Source organism: Rhipicephalus microplus, chromosome 4 (assembly GCF_043290135.1).
Source record: "Rhipicephalus microplus isolate Deutch F79 chromosome 4, USDA_Rmic, whole genome shotgun sequence".
In the NCBI taxonomy this organism is placed as follows: domain Eukaryota; kingdom Metazoa; phylum Arthropoda; class Arachnida; order Ixodida; family Ixodidae; genus Rhipicephalus; species Rhipicephalus microplus.
Window position 1 is genome coordinate 213,075,601 of NC_134703.1, and position 24,406 is coordinate 213,100,006.

The window sequence follows — 24,406 nt, forward strand, 5'->3', positions numbered from 1 at the left end:
CCATACGGGCAGCCAATGACCAAGGTGTGGCTTAATAACGTGTAGTTTGTTTTGTGTGTGTGTATCCCACTTGCTCTGCCAGTATACCCTGAGGTTTCGTTTGAGAGACGGCTTAAGATCAAGGGCCGGGATTGATATTGGTGTAGGGGGAGTGCTTTTGTGGACGGATGACGCGAGCTGATCCGCCCTCACGTTGCCTTGAATCTCACGGTGCCCTGGCACCCAGCACACTACAATATGTTGTTTGAGTGTGTAGAGTGTGCACAAAATGGAGTAAAGTGAGACAAGGACTGGGTTTTGGTGTTTTTTAAGAGTGTGCAGAGCCGTTACCACACTGAGGGAGTCCGTATAAATTACTGCTTTTTGTATTTGTAATTGCTTGATGTATTTAGCCGCCACAAGTATCGCATAAGCTTCCGCTGTGAAGATACTTGTGTCTGGATGTAGAAGGCCAGCATCCGAAAAGGATGGGCCGACAGCAGCGTAGGACACAGAGGAGTTAAACTTGGAGGCATCTGTAAAGAACTCCGGACGTGTGTATTTGTGTTGAAGTTCCAGGAAGTGTGTTCGGATATGGGCAATAGGCGCATGTTTTGTAACTTCTAGAAAAGACACATCGCAGTCTATAGTCTGCCATTGCCACGGTGCTGGGTATGCTACAGGAGCCATTAAACTGTGTTCAAGTGAAACTCCAGTTTCCTCAGCTAGACTCTTCAGGCAAACTGAGAAGGGCTGCCTCATCAAAGGCCTGTTTTGAAACAGAATCGAGCTCGACAAATCATTAATAGTAGAGTATGAGGGGTGCTTCTCGTCTGCTTTTTCCTTAAGGAAATAAACAAAGGACATGTAAGTTCTCTGCAGATAAAGTGACCACTCATTTGACTCAACATAAAGGCTTTCTACGGGGGTGGTGCGAAAAGCCCCCGTAGAAAGGCGGATGCCCAAATGGTGCATGGGGTCCAGCATCTTCAAAGCACTTTGAGTCGCAGACTGATAAACAACGGCCCCATAATCTAAGCGGGTGCGAATGAGGCTTCTATATAGGTTCATGAGACATTGCCTGTCACTACCCCACCTAGTACGTGACAACACTTTTAAAACATTCATGGCTTTTAAACATTTTATTTTTAGATACTTGATGTGCGGTACGAAGGTCAACTTGTTGTCCAAGATTAATCCTAGGAATTTATGCTCCCTATTACCAGACAGACGTTGACCGTGCAGTTCAATGTCGGGTTCTGAGTGCGTGCCTCTCTTTCGGGAGAACAAGACACACGTGCTTTTTTGAGGGTTCAGTCAGAATCCGTTTTCCTCTGCCCATTTGGAGACCTTGTTTAAACCTAACTGAACCTGCCGCTCACACATTGCCAGATTGCAAGATCTAAAGCCAAGCTGGTCGTCATCGACATATGTACAATAAAACATATTGCGAGGAATGAACAAGCTCAAGGAATTCATTTTGATGAGAAAAAGTGTGCAGCTAAGTACACCACCTTGTGGCACGCCTGTTTCCTGGACAAATAATTGGGAAAGAACCGTGCCCACTCGGACACGGAATGTCCGGTTTGACAGGTAATTTTCGATTATGTGAAACATTCTTCCGCGCACCAAGGTGGGACAGGTCTCTTAGAATTTCAAAACGCCATGTTGTATCATAAGCCTTTTCGATATCGAGGAATACAGAGAGAAAATATTGTTTATGGACGAAGGCGTCCCTGATCTGTGCCTCAATACGAACAAGGTGGTCTGTGGTGAATCTACTTTCTCGAAACCCGCACTGAAATGGGCCGAGCAAATTGTTTGTTTCAAGGATATGTACAAGTCGGCAGTTTATCATTTTTTTGAAGACTTTGCACAAGCAGCTTGTAAGTGCAATAGGCCTATAACTCTAAGGTAAAGAAGGGTCCTTGCCCTCTTTCAAAATGGGAATAACAATAGCCTCTTTCCAGGAGGTAGGGATAGTGCCAGAAAACCAGATAGCATTGTACAAACAAAGTAAGGTTTTTCGTGTTTCGATTGGTAGGTTTTTTAACATTTCATACATTACACGGTCAGAACCTGGGGCAGAAGTACTGCAGGAGTTTAGAGACGTTTGCAGCTCAGCTAGACTGAAAGCTTGGTTATATGCCTCGTATCTAGTGCATTTGTGTTTGAGTTTCTGCTTTTCTATTCTTGTTCTGTATTTTTGGAAAGTGCCAGTATAGTGGGATGAGCTGGACACCTGTTCGAAGTGTGCACGGAGGAAGTTTGCCTGATCTTCCAAGGTATCACCCTGAGTGTTTACGAGTGGAAGTGTGTGTACTTGTTTTCCTGCTATCCTACCGACCATGTTCCAGACTTTAGCCTCCTGTGAGTATGAATTGATCCCTGACAAAAACTTCTGCCAGCTTTCCCTTCTGGCCTGCCGACGCGTTCTCCTGCCTTGAGACTTTATTTTCTTGAAAGTGTCGAGATTTTCGGCTGTTGGTGAGTTCCGAAGCAGCCTCCAAGCTCTGTTTTGCTGTTTGCGCGCGTTTCGGCATTCAGAGTTTCACCATGGCACACGCCGTTTTCCAGGGTGCCCATTTGTTTGTGGGATGCATTTTGTTGCAGCATCAATCAAAAAGGCTGTGAAGTAGTTGACAGCAACATCAATGTTCAAAGTACATATGTCATTCCAACCTAGACGAGCGATGGTATAAAACTGTTCCCAGTCGGCTCTATTTATGAGCCACTTGGGAACACGTGGTGGGCACTCAGTTACTGTAGTTGTGCTCAAAACTACGGGGAAGTGGTCACTTCCGTACAGATTACTGACGACATTCCACTGGAGTAGAGGCACCAGAGATGGAGATGCTATGCTTACGTCTATGGAGTAGGTGTTATTAGCGAGATTATAATAGGTTGGTTCTTTTCGATTCAGGAGACACGCGCTCGAGGAGAGAAGGAACTGTTCGATCAGTCAACCTCGCGCGTCATACCAAGAGTCACCCCATAGCCTGCTATGCGCATTAAAGTCTCCAAGGAGAACATAAGACTCCGGAAGTTCACCAATTAGAGAGTGTAAATCAAGTTTTTGCAGCTCATAGCTCGGAGGAATTTAAATAGTGCAGATTGAGATCAGTTTATCAAAAAGAACTGCTCGAACAGCCACTGCCTCAAGGGATGTTTGGAGTTGTAAGTGCGTGCATGATATTCCTTGATTCACTATGATGGCAACACCTCCGGATGATGTCATGGCATCAACACGGTCCTTTCGGAAAGTAACGTATTTACGAAGAAAATTTGTGTGTTTTGAATTAAGGTGTGTTTCTTGTACACACAGCACTTTTGGTGAGTGTTCGTGTAAGAGTTCTTGGGTGTCGTCAAGGTTTCTGAGAAGACCCCTGACGTTCCGTTGTATAATTTGAGTGTTCATGATGAATGTAAAATAGTGCTGTGTGTATGAAAAGCGAGTGGCTGTTTAGACAGGGAGTTTGAGTTCACTTAACAGGGCCGTCACCAGGCCCTGTTATCTGCTTTTTTGTTTTCTTGGCGCGCTCCAAGGAGCCACGCCGCTCTTTCGGCACCAAGGGTACCGATGTATCCATTGCCTCCTCAGAGGCACTGGATGCCCGCACGTGCGGGCTGTTAGTACGAATTTCGGGCCTCGCCTGGTGAGGTGAGGCCTTGAGACCCAAGGACTCTGGAGTCTCCGGTCTCTGTTTGGGAGTAGGCGGTGTAGCCTGGGCTACAGCCGCCTTGGGGGCAGGTGCCACAACCGTCGGCTCGGTATGCGCGGGCCGAAGGTGTGGCAAGGGCTGGTGCGGCGGTGCCCCCTGGCGCGCCGCATCAGCGTATGTAGGTCCATAAAATGTAGCGACTCTTCGCCGTGCTTCCTAAAATGTAATGTTCTCCTTCACCCTCAATGTAATTATTTCTTTTTCTTTTTTCCAATATGTGCAGGAGCGTGAATATGCGGCATGGTTTCCTTCGCAGTTTACACAGTGTGGCAGTTGTTCCTAGACACGTGGCCTAGGACTCCACATTGTGCACAAGTCTGGCGACCACGACAGGTTTTAGAGCCATGGCCATACCTCTGGCATTGGAAGCAACGACGAGGGTTTGGTATGTACGGCCTGATAGATGTCTTCGTGTACCCTGTTTGAATAGATTCCGGTAGTTTACTGGATGCAAACGTGAGTATTAAGTGTTTTGTTGGTGTTTCCTTAATATCTCTTCTGATGATGATTCTGTGTACATTAGTGACATTTTGGCTCTTCCACCCCTCCAAAAGTTCAGTCTCAGTCAAGTCAATTAAGTCCATGTCAGATACCACTCCGCGAGTTGTGTTCATTGATCTATGTAGTGTTATGGTTATTGGTATGCCACCGAAATCTGAAAGACAGTCTAGCTTTTCAAATTGTTCTTTGTCGCGGATTTCGAGGAGAAGGTCTCCACTAGCCATTTTGGTTACCCTGTATTCTGTGCCAAGAGTTTCGGTGAGACATCTAGAAACTAGGAAAGGAGAGACGGTCCTAGCTTGCTTTTCAGCTTTTTCACAGAGGATAACATGAAAGTGAGGATATGTTTCTTTTGGCTGGTTGAAAAAATTTATAGCATCGGTGCGTACCTGCTTTAAGCCGGTACGATCAGACCATGCATGCCTTTCTTATTTTCGTTCAGCAGAGTTGGCGGCCACCCACCACGGAGCCCAACGAGGGGACGCTACAAGTTTACAGATGCTGAAAACTGCAGACGCCAGCCGTACAACGCCACTAAAACCCAATGCGCCTAGACCAAGGTAGGCTATTTGCACAGGGTTAACCCTAGCCGCCAGGAAGTTTGGAAGTAAACAGAAGAGAGTAGAAGACAGGACAGATAAATAGTAAGAGAGTAGAAGACAGGACAGATAAATAGTAAGAGATAAAGACGAAGATGTAGGGAGAGAGGGATAGGAAAAGGCGACTGCTGATTTCCCCTGGGTGGGTCAGCCCAGGAATGCCGTCTACGTGAAGCCGGGGCCAAAGGGGTGTGTTGCCTCTGCCGGGGGGGGGCCTTAACGGTCTAATTACCCAGCGTCGGCTCAACCCCCAGGATCCCCTTTTCCCCGGACACGGCAAAGCCACGCATGGCTAGGCGTGGGAGGGAGTAGCAACTCCCCCGTTAGCTCGGGTCCGTGGTGTCGCTACACACCAAACGCCTGCTTTCACAGGCGCCCCTGCGGGAAATATTACAAGCGTGCCACGATGAGCCTACATCTGGACATTTGGGGGTCACTTGAACGCTTGCACGAATCAGTCAGCACTATTATTGGCCCAAGCTATTGTCTTCAGTACAGCGCTATGTCAGAACATGCCGCGAGTGCCAAAGACAGAAAGCACCTCGTGCTAAGCCAGCGGGCCTTCTGCACCCGATAGACCCACCGAAAGCACCCTTTCAACAAGTTGAAATGGACCTCCTTAGACCATTCCCGACATCTTTACTTGGCAAGAAGTGGATCGTTGTAGCGACTGATTATTTAACGACATACGCAGAAACAGACTCCTTGCATCGAGGAACGGCAGCTGAGGTCGCCAAATTCTTTGTACAGAGCATAGTGCTACGGCATGGCGCTCCAACTGTTGTAATCACCGATCGCGGACCGGCTTTCACGGCAGAACTCATGGAATGCCTGCTGAACATGACCCACACTGTTCACAGGAAAACTACCGCATATCACCCTCAAAGCAACGGCCTGACTGAACGCCTTAACAGAACTCTAGCTGACATGATATCTATGTATGTGGACGTCGAACACAAAAAGTGGGATGAAATTTTACCATACGTCACCTTCGCCTATAACACCGCCGTACAAGAGACTACCAAGATTACCCCGTTTCAACTAGTTTACGGTCATGTAGTTACCACAACACTGGACGCTATGTTACCTATAGATCAAGATGACTACCCTTCTGATCTCGATGACTATATAGAAAGAGCGGAGGAGGCCCGCCAATTAGCAAGGTACCGAATATGTCACCAACAACGAATCGATGCCGACCGCTACAACCGAGGAAGACGTGAAACACGGTATGAAGTTGGTGACAAAGTGTGGATATGGACCCCAGTACGATGACGAGGCCAGCCTGAAAAACTCATTTGTCGATATTTCGGTCCTTACGAGGTAGTACACCGACTCAGCGACCTCGTTTATCAAGTCAAGCCTACAGGACATGGGCATTCCAAACGATGCAATCCCACCGAGCGTGTACACATTGTGCGCATGAAACCGTACTACGACCGGTACGAAGACGAGCCACCCCACTTGCTTGCAGTACAACCATTTCACTCTTACAAACCTTCCGACACGGAAACGCTGCATACATTATCATCAAAAGCATCGGGGCGATGCCTCTAGAGAGGGGGGATAATGCCACAGGAAATCACCATTGCTCCGCGCAACGCGGACGTTGGGAACCAGAGAAACGCTAACGGCACGACTACGAGCATTGAAGCCAACCGCAATGCACGAGCCGGACCTGCATGCGCCCGGTACTTTGCCGAACAGCCAACGCGCGTGAAGAAGAAGAGAACGAGGATGCTCGAGGCAGAGGCTCACGAGGACTACCGCCCTTGGATCTTCTTGATTGCTGTGCGCCGTTCACTTTGGGCACAAGTTCGCCCTTAATAAACCGTGTAAATAGAACATCGTTGTGAGGCTGCTACATTCGTTACAATATTATGATGACGATCGATAATCGAGGTCTGCACAAAGGAAGCCGCGCAACCCTAGCAATGAAAAAACATGCCCTAGCCATGCAAAGACCTTGAAACCAGTTACTTGCAAGCTGGCATCTGTTCAGAGGCCTACACTGACTTCATTATCACATCTAAAGCTCGAACGACAGAGATCCTGGACGAAAAATTTAAAAAGCCTAGAGTTGCAGGTATCCTTCACAACCAAAACACAGAAACCCACAATGCCCTTTCAGGCAATTGTGTTGGAGCATGGCTCGTGGCAGCACGTGATCAGGGGTTACTTGCAGACCCACCTGAGCTTATTAAATGTCATCATCATCAGCCTGAATATGCACACTGCAAGGCAAAGGCATCTTCCGTGTCCCGCCAATCAACCTGGCCCTGTGCTCTCTGCTGCCACATTATACCTACAAACTTCTTTATTTCATCTGCCCACCTAATTTTACGTCTCACTCTCTTGTGTTTGCCTTTTCTTGAAATCCAGTCAGTTGCGTTTAATGACCAGCGGTTATCTTGCCTACATGCTACGTGCCCAGCTCATGTCCATTTTTTCTAGTTGATTTCAACTATGATATCCTTAATCCTGGTTTGTTCTTCGACCCACTCTGCTCTCTTCTTGTCTCTTAGGGTTACACTTATCATTTTCCTTCCTATCACTCGATGCACAGTCTTCAATTTAATTTAAGCTGAACCCTCTTTGTAAGCTTCCAAGTATGTGCTCCGTACGTAAGTACTGGCAAGATGCAGCTTTTATATACCTTCCTCTTGAGGGTTAGTGGCAGATTAAGAGGCTGCGTGCGCCATGTGCGCACACGATCAAATCAACTCTTGTCAACTATTATCGACTATCTTCCTTCCACCCGGCTATATTGGCACGGGTTCCCGTTCTGCACCAACAACGGCGACGCCCCTTCCGCCAGAATCGAATATATTGCCTCGCCATCGCCAGCGCGCCTTTATTGGGCTCGGCGGCACATCTACGATGGATCGCGCTTACCAGCCACTGCTTTTCTCCAAGCAGATAACCAATAGCGACTCCCTTTTTGCTAAGCGATCCAGCCATAAAGCGTTAGTTGTGCTGCCGAGCCCACATTCAATTTTCACCAGTGTGTATGACTGCTCTTGTATACTCTTTGACTTATTATTATTGTACGGTAATGTTGAATTGAACCCCGGTCCTAATGACAGTGTAAACACTGAACTGCTTACCACGCTACGTCAGCTTCAGTAAGGGCAGTCAGCCATCCTAGACCAACTAAAATCTATTCAAGTAACCCTGACTGATTATTTATTTATTTTTATTTATACAATACTGCAGGCCTAGGGCGGCCCAAGCAGGAGTGATTCGTTCGTATATCAATGATGAAAACCAGTTTTAAACAAAAAAAGAAATACAAATTGAGAGCAAGAAGATATAAGCAATGAACAATCGAAGAAATCACCAGAGAACAGGAGAGGACTAATCAGTGCATATTTCAGACATATGGCACATAAGAAGGAAAAAAAAAACGAAGCAAAGCAGCAATGATCATAACAGTAGCGTAGCACAGATTTTACACAACTAGATATGGGAAACCAATCACAGGATAAAGGCACCGTTACAAATTTATTCTGCGAGCTGAGAAAAGATTTCTCGAAAAGATTATGAGAAAAGATTTCTCGAAATATCTTCTAGGTTGGCCGCCGCAGGGGGCCAACCTAAACCTAAGGGCACGCCGCCTCTCTGGCGCGGCGGCGTGCCCCTTTTAAAAACTTCGCCGGCGACACCAAGCGGCGCGAGGAAATCAGGCGGCGGTGCACAGGTCTATTAAAATGAAGTTTTCTCTCTTTTTTTTTTTTTTGTTAATGTGCTTGACTTCCGATGCACAGCCATGCGCGATTTCACTGTTCCTACTAGGCAGATCGCATGTTCTGTTGAACCTAGCTACCATAATTAAAAAAGAAAAGAATCCTTTTTACTACGTGGCTAGACAACTTTGCTAAAGTGGCCAGACAAAGCACTGGACGCGCGGGGAAAACTTGATTTCCGGGAGATTATGCTATCACTTGTACAACAGGGAGAAACGTCCAAAACCTGGGAGTCTCCTGGTTAATCCAGGAGACTTGGCAGGTATGATACTTGTAGCTGGTGGTTAATTCGTAGTACATTTAGTGCGTAGTTATGTTGCTGAACCTGGCAGGTATGTATAACATGGTTTAACTGTACAATACTTGCCACCGTCTAACTAATGCTATAGCACTACTCTATCTTACCAGTAATATTTTTGTGGATAAGGAACCCCACCCCTACTTCTTTTCTGTCAACAAATCCATGATAGCCTGGGACGTGTCCATTATTCAGCAAGTATAAGCCTAGTGAACAGGGGCGGCGCCAGGATGTCTTTACTGGGGGGGGGCAACCACGAAAAGTGAGTTCCTTCGGGGGGGGGCAAGCTAGCTCTGCTCCTACTAGGTTTTCAATATATGCTTCCGGGCACTTGGGTGGGCATAGGGGGGGCAGGCGAGAATTTTGGGGGGGCTCCAGCCCACCCTTGCCCCCCCCTGGCGCCGCCCCTGCTAGTGAATAAGCCTTCATTAGCAATTCACAACAAAAACCAAACCTTGTTAAAAAGACTGCCTTCAGTGTGGATGTTCAGGACTTGTCCTACTTCTTTCCGCATAATTTTCTGTTACAATGTGTTAAGCAAACTATCACTGAACCAAATGACGAAGCATGGTTGATTGACAAATGTTGTATTTTTGTGCAAATGCTTCTTGAACTTCTCCGGTTTCATCTCGATTCTACATTTGTTTCTTGGCAAGGGAATTTGTTTATTTAGGCTTCACAGTTGCCCTAGTTTTCAACGAAATACGGTAGACTCTCAGTGAACGAAACCTAAAGGGACAAGAAAAATATGTTTCATTTAACAGGAGTTCCGTTTACTAGTGAGGTGAACATGAGCGCAAAATACAAGCCCGAATCCAAGCATTGCCGAGGCAATAGTTCCGTTTAGGCAGTAGTACCGTTTAACAGATTTCCGTTTACGGAGAGTCTACTGTATTGTTAACTTGGACTGACCACGACCTGGAACAAGATTTCCAGAGTTGGGGCACATGTATATTTAGGTATGTAGATGACTACATAGTTTTATTTATTGCGAAAGCTGTTATGAGATCACTTTTCGGGTCCCGCGCAGCTGCATGTTGTCCGCCGCCGCCGGTGTCTGTAGAAATGAAAAAAAAGCCTTGCACCAATGACACAGTGGGGCTTAAACCCGGGTCCGCTGGGTACCAGCCCCATATTCTACCACTGAGTTACACCGGTGCTTGTAACTTGTCAAACTTGCCCTAGGCAGGCACGACCTAGCACCAATGGCACAGTGGGGCTCGAACCCGGATCCCCTGGGTGCCAGCCCAGTATTCTACAACTGAGCTACACCGGTACTTGTGAGTTATTGTCAAACTTGCCTTAGGCAGGCTTGATGTCGGGAAAGCAATCGCGTTAATACGGCATTTTACAAGAGCAAAAGAACAACCAGTTGTCACACAATGTGAATAGCGTAATGAGTGGGCCGTCCAATGCTCCAACCCATTACAAAATTTTGTTCTTGTTTCCATATTAACTGTGGTGCATATCCACTTCAGCCTTGATTCCTCATCGCCATCAGCCACTGCATGGACAATTAGCACAAAATTCCTTTCAAGTGTTTAGAGGATACCACGCTTCTCAGAAGGATGTACCAAGCAAGTGTGCTTGCAGTAGTTACCCAATGAGTGTTTTGAAAAGGCTCTCAAAGGCTGCTGTTCTAGCTTTCGCTGTGACTGTGCTGCGCTTATCACGCAGAAATGGCGTTTTTTCGGACAGTGATAGTAACATACATAGGTGAACATTCTCAAAGCATTTAGAGAAAGGAGGCATGGTCTTCAGTTTACATGCGAAGTTCCCAACGCAAAAATGAGCTTCAGTTCTTTTACCCAACTTTGTGGTTTCGAGATGTGCATGTCTGTAAATCTATGCTCCCACATCGATAAAGCCCCTCCTTGACTTTAAGTCTGCCCATTCAAAACTGGTTAAAAATGATAGTGTCAAATCTCATCTGTGCTCAGCTGTCTCAAAATCTTGTTTTCATGCAACAGAGGAAATGTTCCGTTATCAGTGTGATCACCTTAAGGCGGTGTGTTTTCCCACTGCCTTTCTGATTTCTGTGTGTAAGCATTTGCTAAAGAGAATGAAAACTAATGCGCAGTCTGCCTACCAGCCAGCAACTCAACAATAAGAGCGAAAGCAATTTGCAGTGATTCCCTATGCAATTTCAGATATATTAGAGAAACTTGTGGGCAGCAGTACGAGGTTGACGCTTTTTTTTGGTGGAAATATAAATTTGGCAGCCTATGTAGCAAGATTCAAAAACGCATAAGGGGTGGTACAAGGGCTCTTGATAACGCTTGCTCAATCAAGCATGTTAAGAAGTATCCCGCGTGTTCTACCGGGGTAGTATATAAAATACCTTGCACGTGCAGCAGTGTCTACGTCAAACAGACTGCCAGATGTGTCAATATCAGACTATGAGAGTATTACAATATTTTGAAAAGTGGGGTTTTGCCTCAGCTTACTGGCCATTACCTTGATTGCGGTTGCACGCCTTCATTTGTGCAGACCTTGATTATCGATCGCCATCATAATCTACCTGAGAGAGATGAGGAATACCGCGTAGCGAAGCGTGTTGGCGATTGCGTTAGCCTGCTATCACTTACGTTATCAGAACAAGAAATCTGTTTCATTTATCAGGTGCAATCTTGCATGGCGCATGGTTTCCCGTATATATAGGCATTCATTCAAATAAATTTTCAGTTGTTAGACGAGCAGTTGTCCTGTTTCCTTCATCTGTGTTTTCAACCTGGTTAAGACGAGAGATTTCGAAAAGTTAATTAGAGCGCGAAAACTTGACACGATCACTCACACACGCACACACCCATGCATCAAACACACAGCGCTCTGCATGGGTGTGTGCGTGTGTGAGTGATCGTGTCAAGTTTTCGCGCTCTAATTAACTTTTCGAAATGATCTACCAACTAGCCCAACAACAAGTTCTCTTAGAAAACGAGAGATGCCACTCACGTAAAATCCTGGAGAAGAACACGGGCTGGCCTGAAGGCTATTTCGACCTCTTTGCCCTGCAGAGACTGCCAGTTGATCAGGGCCTCCACATCTCGCTTCTTGACTTGGAAGCCATCACAGTGGCGCACTGCAGACTCGAGCAGTACACGCACTGCAAACGGCAAATGGCCTGCAAAAGCACCACCATGCCCAGTCCTTTTAGTGATGGCTGCAAATAATGTGCTAGCACTGTGAAGAAGGGGACCATTCACTCTTGCAAAAGTTTCAATCTACGTCTGTCTTATCCCAAATCTCCTGGTTTTGCCATTCACCATAATGACGGCCAAGCACATTATGCCTGCGCAAACACAGATCATACTTAATGTGTGGTGGCTGATAGGAACAGCAATGCCAACACATTTTCGTGCGATATGTGGCACAGATTCCAGAAATTGTGTTGTTGAAAAAAGTTTTCCGGAAACTAACCTTCATGTTGTTATATTTACTCACGACCAACAAAAAGATGCATAGCTCTCCAATACTCCAGCTTATGACTAATGCCTGGTTTAGAAGATACAGTTTGTAACAGCATCAGCACTCATCAGAGAACACTTTTTTGCGTCGTGCATGAAAGGGGCAGTTTTCACTGGCATGTGCTTACAGGCACAGCCAAACTGGTTTTGCGTATATGCCTAGTTGAGAGTTTGACAGAATACCATCTGGTCAGGTAAAGGCACTGGTTGAGAAAACAGGTCACTGACCAATGTAAATATTTTTTTAAAATTACGCTTCCAGATTTGTAGGGATCCATTATTCCCAATTGAATGCAAAAATGTTCTTATGTAGCGTTGAGCCCCTGACACGAACTCCAGGAGTACATGTAGCTTAGTGTGCCAGGTTGTCACGATTATCTCAGGAGTGCTTGCAGGAGATTGGTATTGAGAAAGTGATGGTAAGATAAACACACTTTATACACTGCACAAACAGAGGAAAGAAATATAAAAAATATGCGTTAAACCAGTACAAGCACAAGCACCGAAACCAGAAGAAACATTGAGCCACCTTAGAGCGAATTCTAGCCCCAGCAAGTTTATAGCCGCTACAGCTTCTCTGTAATTACTCAAAGACGCTCACTCTCCAACCAAACATTCTTACTGTTCATAATGGCAGTTTGCAACTACAACAAAGTGTCCCGTTGTCAAAGTCCTTGACATCTCCCCGTCGTCGTCGGCCCGCGTCCGCCTGACGATCTGCTTGTCTTCACTTGTGACCTGGTCATCGTGGGTCCCGGCAGCATAGGCCTACCAGCCAAGGTCACACTCTTGGGATTGCCAAGTAGGTTACAGCCATCCTGTGAAGAAGGCGAAGAGCCTCTCTTTGTGAGTACCATGGACGACAGCTTCTTTCAGGCACCCTAACGCCTCCACCTTCATATTCGCCATTCATCGAGCCTTCATTGCGCAAGCGATTTTCACTTCCCTTGTTCAGTGCTCGACAGGACAATCTCGCCTCATCTTCTGGGAGTTTTCCACTTCAGCTTGGGTCGCGTATTACGGGCTTTCTTCAACCAATCCGTGTGTGAATGTGGCGCAAATGCACACTATCGGGACCTCGCACAACATCGCCACATTCTGCTGTTTGGCTTGCGCATCGAGCCATTTTACTCACGACACAGATGATATATTCAATGTGTTACTCTTCTCAATGATTAGTGATTCGAGGTTGAGTCTCGTCATGTTCTTCTACAAGGCCATGATAAATATGTTGTCCCAGCTTATCACATGGCCCATGTTCTCTGCATACACTGCAAGCGCATTTGTCACTGTGTGGCCCTTAGCGACGTCATTCTTGCACTGCTTCAGATGTCTGCAGATGTTTCCATTTTTGCCAATGTACACCTATTTGCAATCTACAAGCAAATCGGTGTACAAGCTTCAAAGCTGCACCACAGCTCTTCGCACACGCCTGCACTGCTCTTTACGTCACTACTGTGTATTACATTGCAATAAAAACTGAATGCCAGGCAGATAGCACATGCGCCTCATTGATTCTACCAAACAAACCACCTGTGCTGCAGCACGTTAGTAGTTGTTTTCGATTGTGGAGCTTCACAAGGCACCATTGAGTTCCATTCTTCGCACGTGCAGCGTTTCACTATGCCCACTTCTGAAGCATTTTGTGTGCTTTCACTGCTAAATTGAGAAGGGCAGCCTGGATACTTTCAATGTATACCAAAAAGAGGACATTCCTGGTGCCCCAGTAAGCTGATCCTCCACAACCTGATTTCTCTTTGAAAAAATCCTGTATATGCACCAGCAAGCTAAGGAATTAACAGAGGCTTCAAGTGCAAGACACTTTTGGTATAAAACTGAAAAAGTGCTGTTTCAAGATATCGGTTCAGAGTGTCCACCAATTTGCTTTTTCGAAATTCCCCGACTTTTCCAGGTTTTCCATGTTGATTCAAAGCGAATTTCATGACCCTATTGTCTGCTTGGAAAACTCTGTGCACTGAAAACAGACCTTCGAGTGATAAAATAAAATCAGGCATTCCTATGAAATAAGTAAATAAATGTAACACAAGAGCTCAATATGTTCCGAGCACGAGCGATAAATATAAAAGAATATGTATATATGGCCAAAATGAAACCTCCGAGTGAAAGAGTAAGCAGGTTGGCTGTTTAATGTTTGGAAGAACCAGAAAGCAAACACACAAGTTAATATTAACAGCAGCTAAATGATTAAAGGAGCCCACATCAGTACTACAATGCAGCCAAAGCTGCTAGAAGACGTAGAAGTGGCACCATTTCATGGCATCTGCGTGAAAGAAAGATGCCACAGCTCGGTCGGTTTCGCCACTAGAATATATCTAGTTCACTACAATCGTTACAGCCCAGGCTGTTTAGGATGTGGATTAAATTGGATCCGATGCTAAATGGATTGCTGAATTGACTATTGATTTACATCCCCGCCGAAATTACACACCTCTAATACATACTTTTCAGGGGAAAAAAAATGCTACTCATGTATTCTGTGCACTTCACATTGAACGCAAGAACGGAGAATTACAGCATAATTTTTTTCTTTCATTTTTTTCTTTTCCACAACAAGCACATACATATTGATGTCTTATTTCTCTGGGCTCTGATGCTTAGGGTTGCACAATGATCTCAGATGCCTGCAATGACAGCTAGTGGTAACAATTAAAGCGATGACTTTTGAACATGTGCTGGCAAGAAAGAACCTGTCAGGGCGTAACAGCTCCCTCCGTTCCATAGATTTATCAGAGATGCCAGTGGGTCCCCTTCGTTTGTATACTTTTCTATGAATACAAGGCTAAAAAGTAATCACAGATTTGATAACAGCATCTCCAGAAACTGAAATGAGAAATTTAGATAAAGTCACCCAACTCTACTCTTGAAACACGAGCTACCAGCAATAAGTGTGTGGCGGTGCAAGATTTGCCGTTGCATTGTCAATAATAATTATGACAGTAATATTAATAATAAAAGGCATGACATACCTCGGCAAGCCTCTGCTAAGCAGTCCTAGCTGAACCAGAAGGCCTTAAAGCCGAGCCAAATCATGGTCAAGACAAACATGCACAAATTTAACGACGTGAATTATATTGTAGTTGGAAAGTCAGATATGCTGTGTGATATGTAGCACACAAAGACATCAACACAGTGTATGTACGAATATGGAAGCTACGAAACGCTTTAGACAACGTGAAAGACAAGTTGCCAAGCAAAAATTTCCCCCATCTTTTTTACTTTAGGCTGCCACAATTGTGACAACCAGTACATCGATGAGACCACTGATTTCAAGTAAAAAAGAGTTTTAAAAAACACAAATATGACGAATATGAAGTCGGGAAACTACGCGTGACTTCATATGCTCTCGCTAAACATGTAGATTCAACAGGCCACCAAACTGACTGGTCAAGTGTGCATGTACTGGCCAAAGGAAAGCTTGCATCATGCGTGCACCTGGAATACCAGCATATGCGAACGATTGCGCATATGCTAAACAAGAGTGATGGGGCGCTTCCAAAAATGTGCTTCCGGTGCTCACGTCACCTACTTAGGTGTACTTCATTTCATTTTTTCCTTTTCAGTTTATTGTTCTTTAAGAAAAGAAGTTACAATATCAACAAGTATACAGGCGAGGTCACAAAGTAAAAAAAAACTATAATGGGACGCTGTGCCTTTCTTATAGCTATTTCTGTGAACAAGGTAGCAGGTGACACAATGTCAGTAAACTTTGTATTCTTTTAGTAGGTGCATCCTTTCGGGTCTTCACTAAGTTGTGCACTGCTTTTTTTTTTTTTCACACAACTTTTAGCTGTTCGCTGTAGTTGCAGCCGAAGGAGTGCCTTTTTAAGCTTTGATCAATGGTAATGCTTATTTCTGTGATGGTCGCACAGGCTTAAGTCAGTTTCCATGACTAGGCCAGATTTTTCAGAAATTCCTTGAGTTCTTCCAGACTTTTCCAGCAGGGTCCTATTCCCCGACTTTTCCAGGTTTTCCAGGATGGTCGACAGCCTGCAGTTACTTTCGACCATGGGTGTGCTATCATTGATTATGCTGCGGTAGCTTTTCAAGCGTTAAATAGACGATGCAACACTGTCCTGCTGCAACGGGTTGACAATGTGAGGCACAAATAGGCCACAAAAACAACAATGTGAATACAAATACTATTGGCGCATTATGTTATCTACAAGTACATGACAGCATAAAACACATGACAGCTCATGCATAAGGTGCATGGGGAAGATGGAAGCTTCCAATGATAAAATTCGTAAACAGGGTTTGTTTGCTAGAGCAGACGTTTTGACAAGCGGACTTGTCTTCCTCAAGACTAGAACTGATTTCCTTACCACAAGCGTGTGTGTGTTTCATACCCTTTCCTCCAATCTGAACAAAGGAGGGGAAGATGACAGCTGCGGATGTGAAGAGCGGAAGGAAGGGGGGATCCTGACGAAAGAGAGGAGGCATTCCGTGATTAAAAAGAAAAGTTAGAGGGGGGGATCCTACATTTCTTGGAATCAGGATTGTCAAAAGAAGCACCAGCTGAATATGGTAGACTCGCGATTCCTAGAACGAGATTTAACTCTCACTGTTTTTGTTTCGCATGTATCATATGAAATGGATTCAAGAGTCCCCTTATAAGCGTTCACACTTACTGGCTGGAGTGTATTGAACTCGTGATAAAGTGCGACTATATTTTCTCTCTCTAGCCGACCGTAAATTTTAAGTGTGTAAAGTTTGAGGTCATCGAAGTTGCGACCTGTTACTTTAAATATGACGTGCCACTGCTTTAGTAATTTCTTTACTGTGTCCATGCGATGACTGTGTGTGTCCATGCAATGACTATGTAGTCTAAGATCAACAGGGTGTACCGTTTGGCAAATGTACTGTTTGTGGCAATACTGTACGACACCTCAGACACTGGGATCTTTAAGTCAACCACCAAGTTGTTGGCTCTTGAGTAGAGCATCGTTGCGGCTGGCTCTCAAGCGAAGCAGCCTGTGGTCTTCTCTTCGGACGAAAAAAATAAACTCTCCGGCCACTTATATTCTAAAGATTCTAATCTTAAAATTAAAAACTAAAAACTGAGCCGACGTTGCGAGAGAAGTTCGGTCCTTTCTTCAGGGGTGACTGTTTGGTCGGCTCTGAAGCTCGTGACTTCTCTTAATGGTGTCCCCACTGTCTTACTTCCCACCCTTTCTCGTTGGTATGGCATTTTCTCCACTAGTTACAGACCGTGCACGCACACAGTCATCCAGTCAAATGATTAATGTTTCCAGGTGTCGCCTGGATATGCCAGGACTCTAAGAACTGCCTCTTTGTTTGGATACCTTCCGTGTCAACAACACCGGCGGCGTTGAAGTTGATCCATTGGTCCATCTTTTCACTATGTTCAGCAAGAGGGTCTCATACAGTGTCGAAGCTACGCACTTCGTTTCGATCAGTATTGTCGTATCCTTTTAGGAAAGTTCTTTGTCTCCCCGATGTAAGTGGCATGACAATTGATGCATCAGGTCACTTTTTAGTCTTTAATTTTAACATTAGAAACTTTCGACTAAAAATGGCAGGAAAACTTATTTACAATTACATGATTCTTCATTCCCAATACCACTTTGTGCAACTGCCGCATTTTCAATGGGGCAAAAATGCTTGAGGCTCGTGGGCTTATATATGGGTGCATGTTAAAGAACCCTAGGCGCAAAAAATTTGAGGAGCCTCCACAACCGCGTCTCTCATAATCATATCGTGATTTGTTTGGGATGTTCAACCCCAACAATTATTATTATATTATTTTGTAAAACTAAATTGTCAATACTTGTGCTCGGTACAATAAAATGCCACAGCCGAAATGTAAACCACGAGGAAAACCGAGATAAGCAATGCGCTCGTAGCGCCATTCCTAGGAGAGGAAGCAGCAAGCTTTTTTGTAGCAATCTCGACGGGTTTCTGTGCCGGCGTCAATTTGCATGTAAGCTCGAATTTCACAACATCCACCGAGCATTGTATGTTCTGATCCATGAGTAAAAGCGCGTGAGCTGGGTCAATCTTCAGCACTTCGTCAGTACTCCCGGCCCCAAAGGTTGCTTCGCTTAGTTTTCCCGGCAGGGACTGTGTGAACGTGTGGTGGGATACCACTGGGGAAGCGAGTAAAATCGCCTCGGTGAAGGCAAGCGGCACTGTCACCTGATGTGGAATGCTTCTGAGAAAGGTGATCTTCAATTTTCCAATGTTGCTGGGCATACCAAGGTGTTGGTGAACATGCAGGGAAGCCAGGAAACCCTAGGCAGGTGATCAGCTTTACCACAGTGAAAGCCCAGAGAGATCAGGTGCACGTCAAATATCCAACTTCTGAGGAGGTGTGCACCTGTCGTCGTAGTAGGGGATTATACTCGGTGACAACTTTTCTTGGCACTGAAGGCAATGCTACGAAGCCAAATCACGTGCATCCTACTGCCAGTGAAGATAGTTCCAAAGTATCCCCCGTATTTTCAAAGTGAAATATAAATGTTCCTCCTTTATTTTCTACATGAGGCTATTTCAGACAGGACATAGCACCAGCAAGATATTTGTATTTCTTTTAATTTATCTGCTGTGACTTTGCGTTTTTGAACGCGCTGAGAAAGTCCCGCCTTTTTATGAGTACCTCAAAGCCTAAGCGACGTCTGCATCTACATAAAATGCTGATGGTGTGCACCAGTTACTTTCCAAAAGCGTTAAGAGACGCACGCCAATACAGACTACTTCGCAAAGTGCTACATGTGCAGGAGCTCCGCCTCCCTAGATTTCCCTTCAGTGCCAAGAAAAGTTGTCACCGAGTATAGCTGCTTCGAACGACGGGAGACTGAAGTGACGCCTAACCTAACAGTGTACGTATCTTCATAGTAAACTGTACGCTGCAATAACTGAAGTCACACGGTAGGAGCATAATTAGTGATGGAAGAGACAGCATGATGCTTCAAAGCTTTCCCATAGGTCACCTCCCAGCGGTATACAGCAGGAGCTGGCGCAGCGCTATCAGGAAGCAAGTTGCAATAGAGCTGAAGTTAATATGAGGTGTTACACCATCCTTTTGCAAGTCTTCGCACACTACAGAACAGATGAATTCTCGTAGGCACTCACTGTTGGCTGCAGTGAAGGTGAGAATGTCAGCAGCAGACATGCCATTGACTTGCCTCTCTTCGAGGTTGGATCTCTGCTGCACCCTTTTCTCCATGGTGGTCACAGCCTCGAACAAGAACTCCGCAAAAGGCAAAGAGCCGCTCCTTCACACCACGCGTCAGATGATGCACCTATTTGTCCTCCGCCATTCGTGGGTCACCTCTTTTGGAAAGGCAAATCACGCCTTCGACATACGTGCACACTGTTTCATTTGGCAACCGAGTGCAAGCTCATCGCGCTCATTCTTGGCGATCAGCTGTGGTGTAGGCTTCCAGAAGCCTACGGGGGAATTTGTGGCGTAACATCAGACGCTTTTCACAGTTCCGATAGCATGCATATGCGCCCCGTCCTCCAGGTAGAAGTATAAGCACCTTAGCTTTTCGTTGTCGTCCCATTGGTTCAAGGCCGCTATGCACTCAAAGCCAGCTATCCAATCTTCGAGGTCTTCGCGTTCTGTGCCATGGAACGTCGTCAGAACCAATTGGCTCCCCCCCCCCCAGTGTACAGCAGCTCGATATTCCACTCTCTGAATAGATCGCAGTGGCTTGAACGGAAGTGCTGGTCATCATGGTGGGATGATGACCATTTTAACTTCTGGAGGCAATCCTCGAATTTGGCGGCTGGCCCGGGGGTGTTTACTGGCACTGGACTTGAAGGGCAGCTATTGGTTAGGGCTACCCCGTACCTCCGCCACTTTGTCACAAGACCTCAAAAGCACTCAGGTCTTTAAATTAATCATCCTGTTGCTGGCTCTTGAAAAGCATGTCTGTCACAGCTGGCTCTCACGCAAAAATAACGGTTTTCTTTTCAAGGGCGACAGCCCCCCTTGCCCTGGGTCCACTACATGTAGGTGGCAATATTTTGGTGCTTCTTTTGACAACCCTAAACCCAAGCTTTTTTTTTTCCTTTTGTTCAGGGAATGCGTCTTTCCTTTTGCCCCCCTCTCACTCCCCAAATCCACAGTTGCCCTCTCCTCCTCCTTTCTTCAGATTAAATGAAAGAGTACTAAACACGTACACATTAGTGCTAAGGAAATCAGTTCTAGCCTTAAGGAAGTTCGCTTATCGAAACATCAGCTAGAGCACACAACCTGTTTATGAATTTTTTTTACAGCATTGCATGAAATAGCAGCTATTCCATACCTCCTTCTTGTATCAGCTAACGCTTTCATGTTTGCTTTTCAGGAATGTGAGATAAGTGAATTTCGCACATTGTAATTGTAGAATAATTCTATAAACAAAGCATCCCGATTGTCACGCAGCGTGATTTAAAAAGAGAGGAATGGCGTTGCGCGGTGCGAAGCTAGTGCACGTTGTTCCCAGTGTACTATAATCGCCGCTACTAATTTTTTCTTATTGACAATTTATTAGTCATAATTATATTTGTAACTCTAGAAAGTACTCGCCTAATTATCAAAATGTCATTGAGGCAAATGTGTGCATACTTAAAGGACATCTGTGGGAGCAACTTTCAGCAACATACTAAGTCCATGCCAATTTTTCCCGCTAATAAAGGAAGCCCACGATATACGAAAAATAACAGGTGACTTCGTGCATCGCTTTATGCATTAAAAAGAAGCGCCCTCAGACAAGCCCACTTTAAGATAGCCAGTAACGATGAAAATGTAGAAGGGGCGAAAAATACGGATGGCGCTCCTTGCCCAATCCATGTACGAAGAAACGCACTGCACCGCCATGATCTTACACAGTCAAGCTGTAATAGTTCAAATCAGGACAGTGATCATATGAATCGGGATAGCGACGTACAATCAAGCAGAAGAAGTCTCTGCAAAACTGCGACACATGCTGTTGGCATCCAACCTGTACCCTTGCCAATGTGCAAAATGGAAAAATGGAAAAGAGGTAAAGCAGTTGCTTCCAGTAAGATTATTTGAGGGCACTGCTTTCTTTTGTGGGTTCGAGCGCAGTCACAAGCTATTTTTCATATTTCACGGGCTTTCATTATTCACAGAAAAAAAGAGCATGCAATTATTATGTTGTTGGAAGTAGCACAAACAGGTGCACATCTGCCTCGTTAGCATTGTGATAATTAGGTGAGTACTTTATGAGTTACAAATATAATTACAGTAATTATTATTAGTCATTAACAGAAAAATTTCTAGCGGTTACTTCAATATAATGGGAACGACGTGCCCTAGGTTTGCTTCACGTTGCACCGTTCCTCTTTTTTTTATATCAAGCTGCATGATAATTAGGACGCCCTATATAACTTGCGTTGCTGTCTACAGCAGCAACGTATTTTATTTTATTATTTTGAAGAAAGAAAAGGGAAAGCCTTTTATTACAATTACATGCACAATGCAACTGGACATACACTTCCCCTTATAAAATAAGCTTTCATACTGGTCAACAATGTACCATCACCACTGTGCCTTGTCATGTCATGCGGTAGAGCCTGTACACTGCATACAGAATATTCACATTTAATGGTTTATTCACTACAATGAAAGCCGAACGATAAGATTTATTACTTAGCACACAACTTTATTCTCAACAACAGCAGGCTTGTGAGTCAGTGAAGGACTTGTAGCCTCATTCTCATTCAGGGTGTCTACCAATTCGATATTTCTAAATTCCCTGACTTTTACAGGTTTTCCATGATGATGAAAAGCAAATTCCATGACTGCCACTTCTGCTTGGAAAACTCTGCACTAGAAACGAGCCCTCGTGTGGTAAAAAAAAATCGGGCACTCTATACAAAAAATTAGTAAACATATTTACCAGACACACGCGGAATGTTTTGAGCGCGTGCAGTAAATGTGCAAAAATATTTACTATATCCGACCTGTCACAAACGACTCCAATTTTCAGATTATCCGCGGGCCCCATCTTCCAAAGAGAGGCGCTTTTGTGTTCGAGGGACGACATCCGGCGACTAACGACCCAGCGTGGCGCCGGCTCGTCTTCCCTGCACCTCTACCGAAAGGGGCACCAGCGGTCTAAAAAAGGAAAATTACCCCCAGATGAGACGGGGTCACGTGTACGCCCCTGAAGAGGTTTGGACTGCATCGGAAAAGGCAGTTGACGTACAGCCAGCAACAAGTGCGGTCGTCGGTGTTGCGAGTCTCGCGTAGGCGACGAGCACAGAGTGACCCGCGCAACGTATTGAGACGGCTCCAATTCCGGGCACCCTCGTCGTCTACCAAGCCGGCGAGATCTTCAACGGCACCCGTCAACTAACTCCCCTACGTGCACCAAGAGCTGGCCTGGTCCGTATGGAACTTTTTATTCTGACTTTTTTTAAACTTAAATTATTATAACCAGCCTTTTGTTTTTATTTGTAGTTTTGTGCACTGCGACGCACTTTGAAATTTAAAAAGCGCGACCAATGATCATTCTGTAATTATTTCCTTGTAACCCTCTTTTACGATTTCCATCTTGTTGTTATTTTATCAATGTTCCGCATATTTGTCTTTTGTCTGTACCTCTTGTAGTGTTCTTTTAGAGCATAGTTTGTTTCATAGTCGTTCTTCCCATCGCGTATCAGTGTTATTCTTCCTCTGTTATTTTTGTTAACTCCTGCATTTGCCCTTGTTTCAATTAAATGCTAGTTCATTTTGCATAGTCTCCGTGTCTGCTTATGAGTGCGTCGGTCAGGCCCACACACCACCACACGTGCAACCCCGCACGGGTCGACCAACCCGCAAATAAATTCAAAATGCGCCACTTCGAGGCCTTTCAGGCGTCGCAGGCCGAAGCGTAAAGTGGAAGCCTGCGAGTCTGCCGCACGTCGATGTTGGATCGGCGGGGCCTCACCCGAAGTGTGTGACACGACCAAAAGAAAACTTCTGAGCCAGGCAGTGAGTAAGTCAGCTATCTGATGTTCGGAAGAACCAGGAAGCAAACACACAAGTTAAAAGTAACCGCAGATGAAAGTTTGCAGAAGCCTGCGATGGTTCGAGATCGCAGTCAAGGTTCCTAGAAAATGTAAAAAGTGGTGCCGTGTAAATGAGGACACGGGAGTGAGGCCAGTTCTGTCACTGGAGTATAGTCTAGTTTACTATAATGGCTGTAGCCCATGCCGCTTAGGATGTGGATTGAATCTAATTAGATTGACCTGAACTGCTGTATTTACTGACTTAACTATGTAGAATGTGGATAGGACTAGATCTGATTCGACCTGAATCGCTGTGTTTACTATTGATTTGGGTCCCCACTTAATACGCGCACCGCTAAAATATACTTTTCTGCAAAAAAAGTGAATAACTACTACTTGCATATTCTGTGTACCTTGCCTTGACGAGTAACGACAACGTTGCAAGAATAGAGCCGTACTGCAAAATTTTCTTTCTTTTATCGAGGAGCATATTCATGTTTGTATTTTATGTCTCTGGGCTCTGACACTTGAAGTGCATTGAAAGTCCCCGGCCGGCTGAAACTAAAGCTGGGGACAGCGTTTAAAGTGCAGACATTTGAATATGTGGTGGCAAGAAGGAATCTGCCAAAGTACAACAGCTTCCTCCATTCCACATATGAATCACAAATGTTGGCATGTTACCTTCATTTACGTACTCTGCTGTGCATGTGACGCTGAACAATATTTGTAGATTTATTAACATAATTTCACAAAACTGAAATGAGAAAATTAGCTGAAGTTGCCCAAAAGCTACCATTGAAACACGAACTACCAGCAATAAGTGTGTAGCTGGGGACATTTGCAGTTACATCACCAATAATAATAATAATAATAATAATAATAATAATAATAATAATAATAATAATAATAATAATAATGCAAGGCATGAGTAGCCCGGCAAGCTTCTGCTGATGGCAGTTCTAGCCAAGACAAACCAAATGACCTTCAAGCCAAGCTGCAATCGTGGCCTCGACAAACATATATAAATTTACAGGCGTGAGTAATGTTATTCCAAAGTCAGATATGCCGTGTGATATGTAGAAGCGACAGACATCAAAATAGTGCATGT

At 44.9% G+C, this 24,406-nt stretch overlaps 1 protein-coding gene across 2 annotated transcripts in view; it reads right to left on the bottom strand.

The window, feature by feature from the left end:
* Window positions 1-24,406, bottom strand: part of LOC119172490 (cytoplasmic aconitate hydratase) — a 609,523-nt gene that overhangs the window by 550,257 nt on the left and 34,860 nt on the right. For both annotated transcript variants that reach the window (XM_037423609.2, XM_037423610.2), the window contains exon 3: window positions 11,798-11,966. In XM_037423609.2, the coding sequence (XP_037279506.2) occupies window positions 11,798-11,966 (169 nt within the window). The remainder of the gene's footprint in view (window positions 1-11,797; window positions 11,967-24,406) is intronic.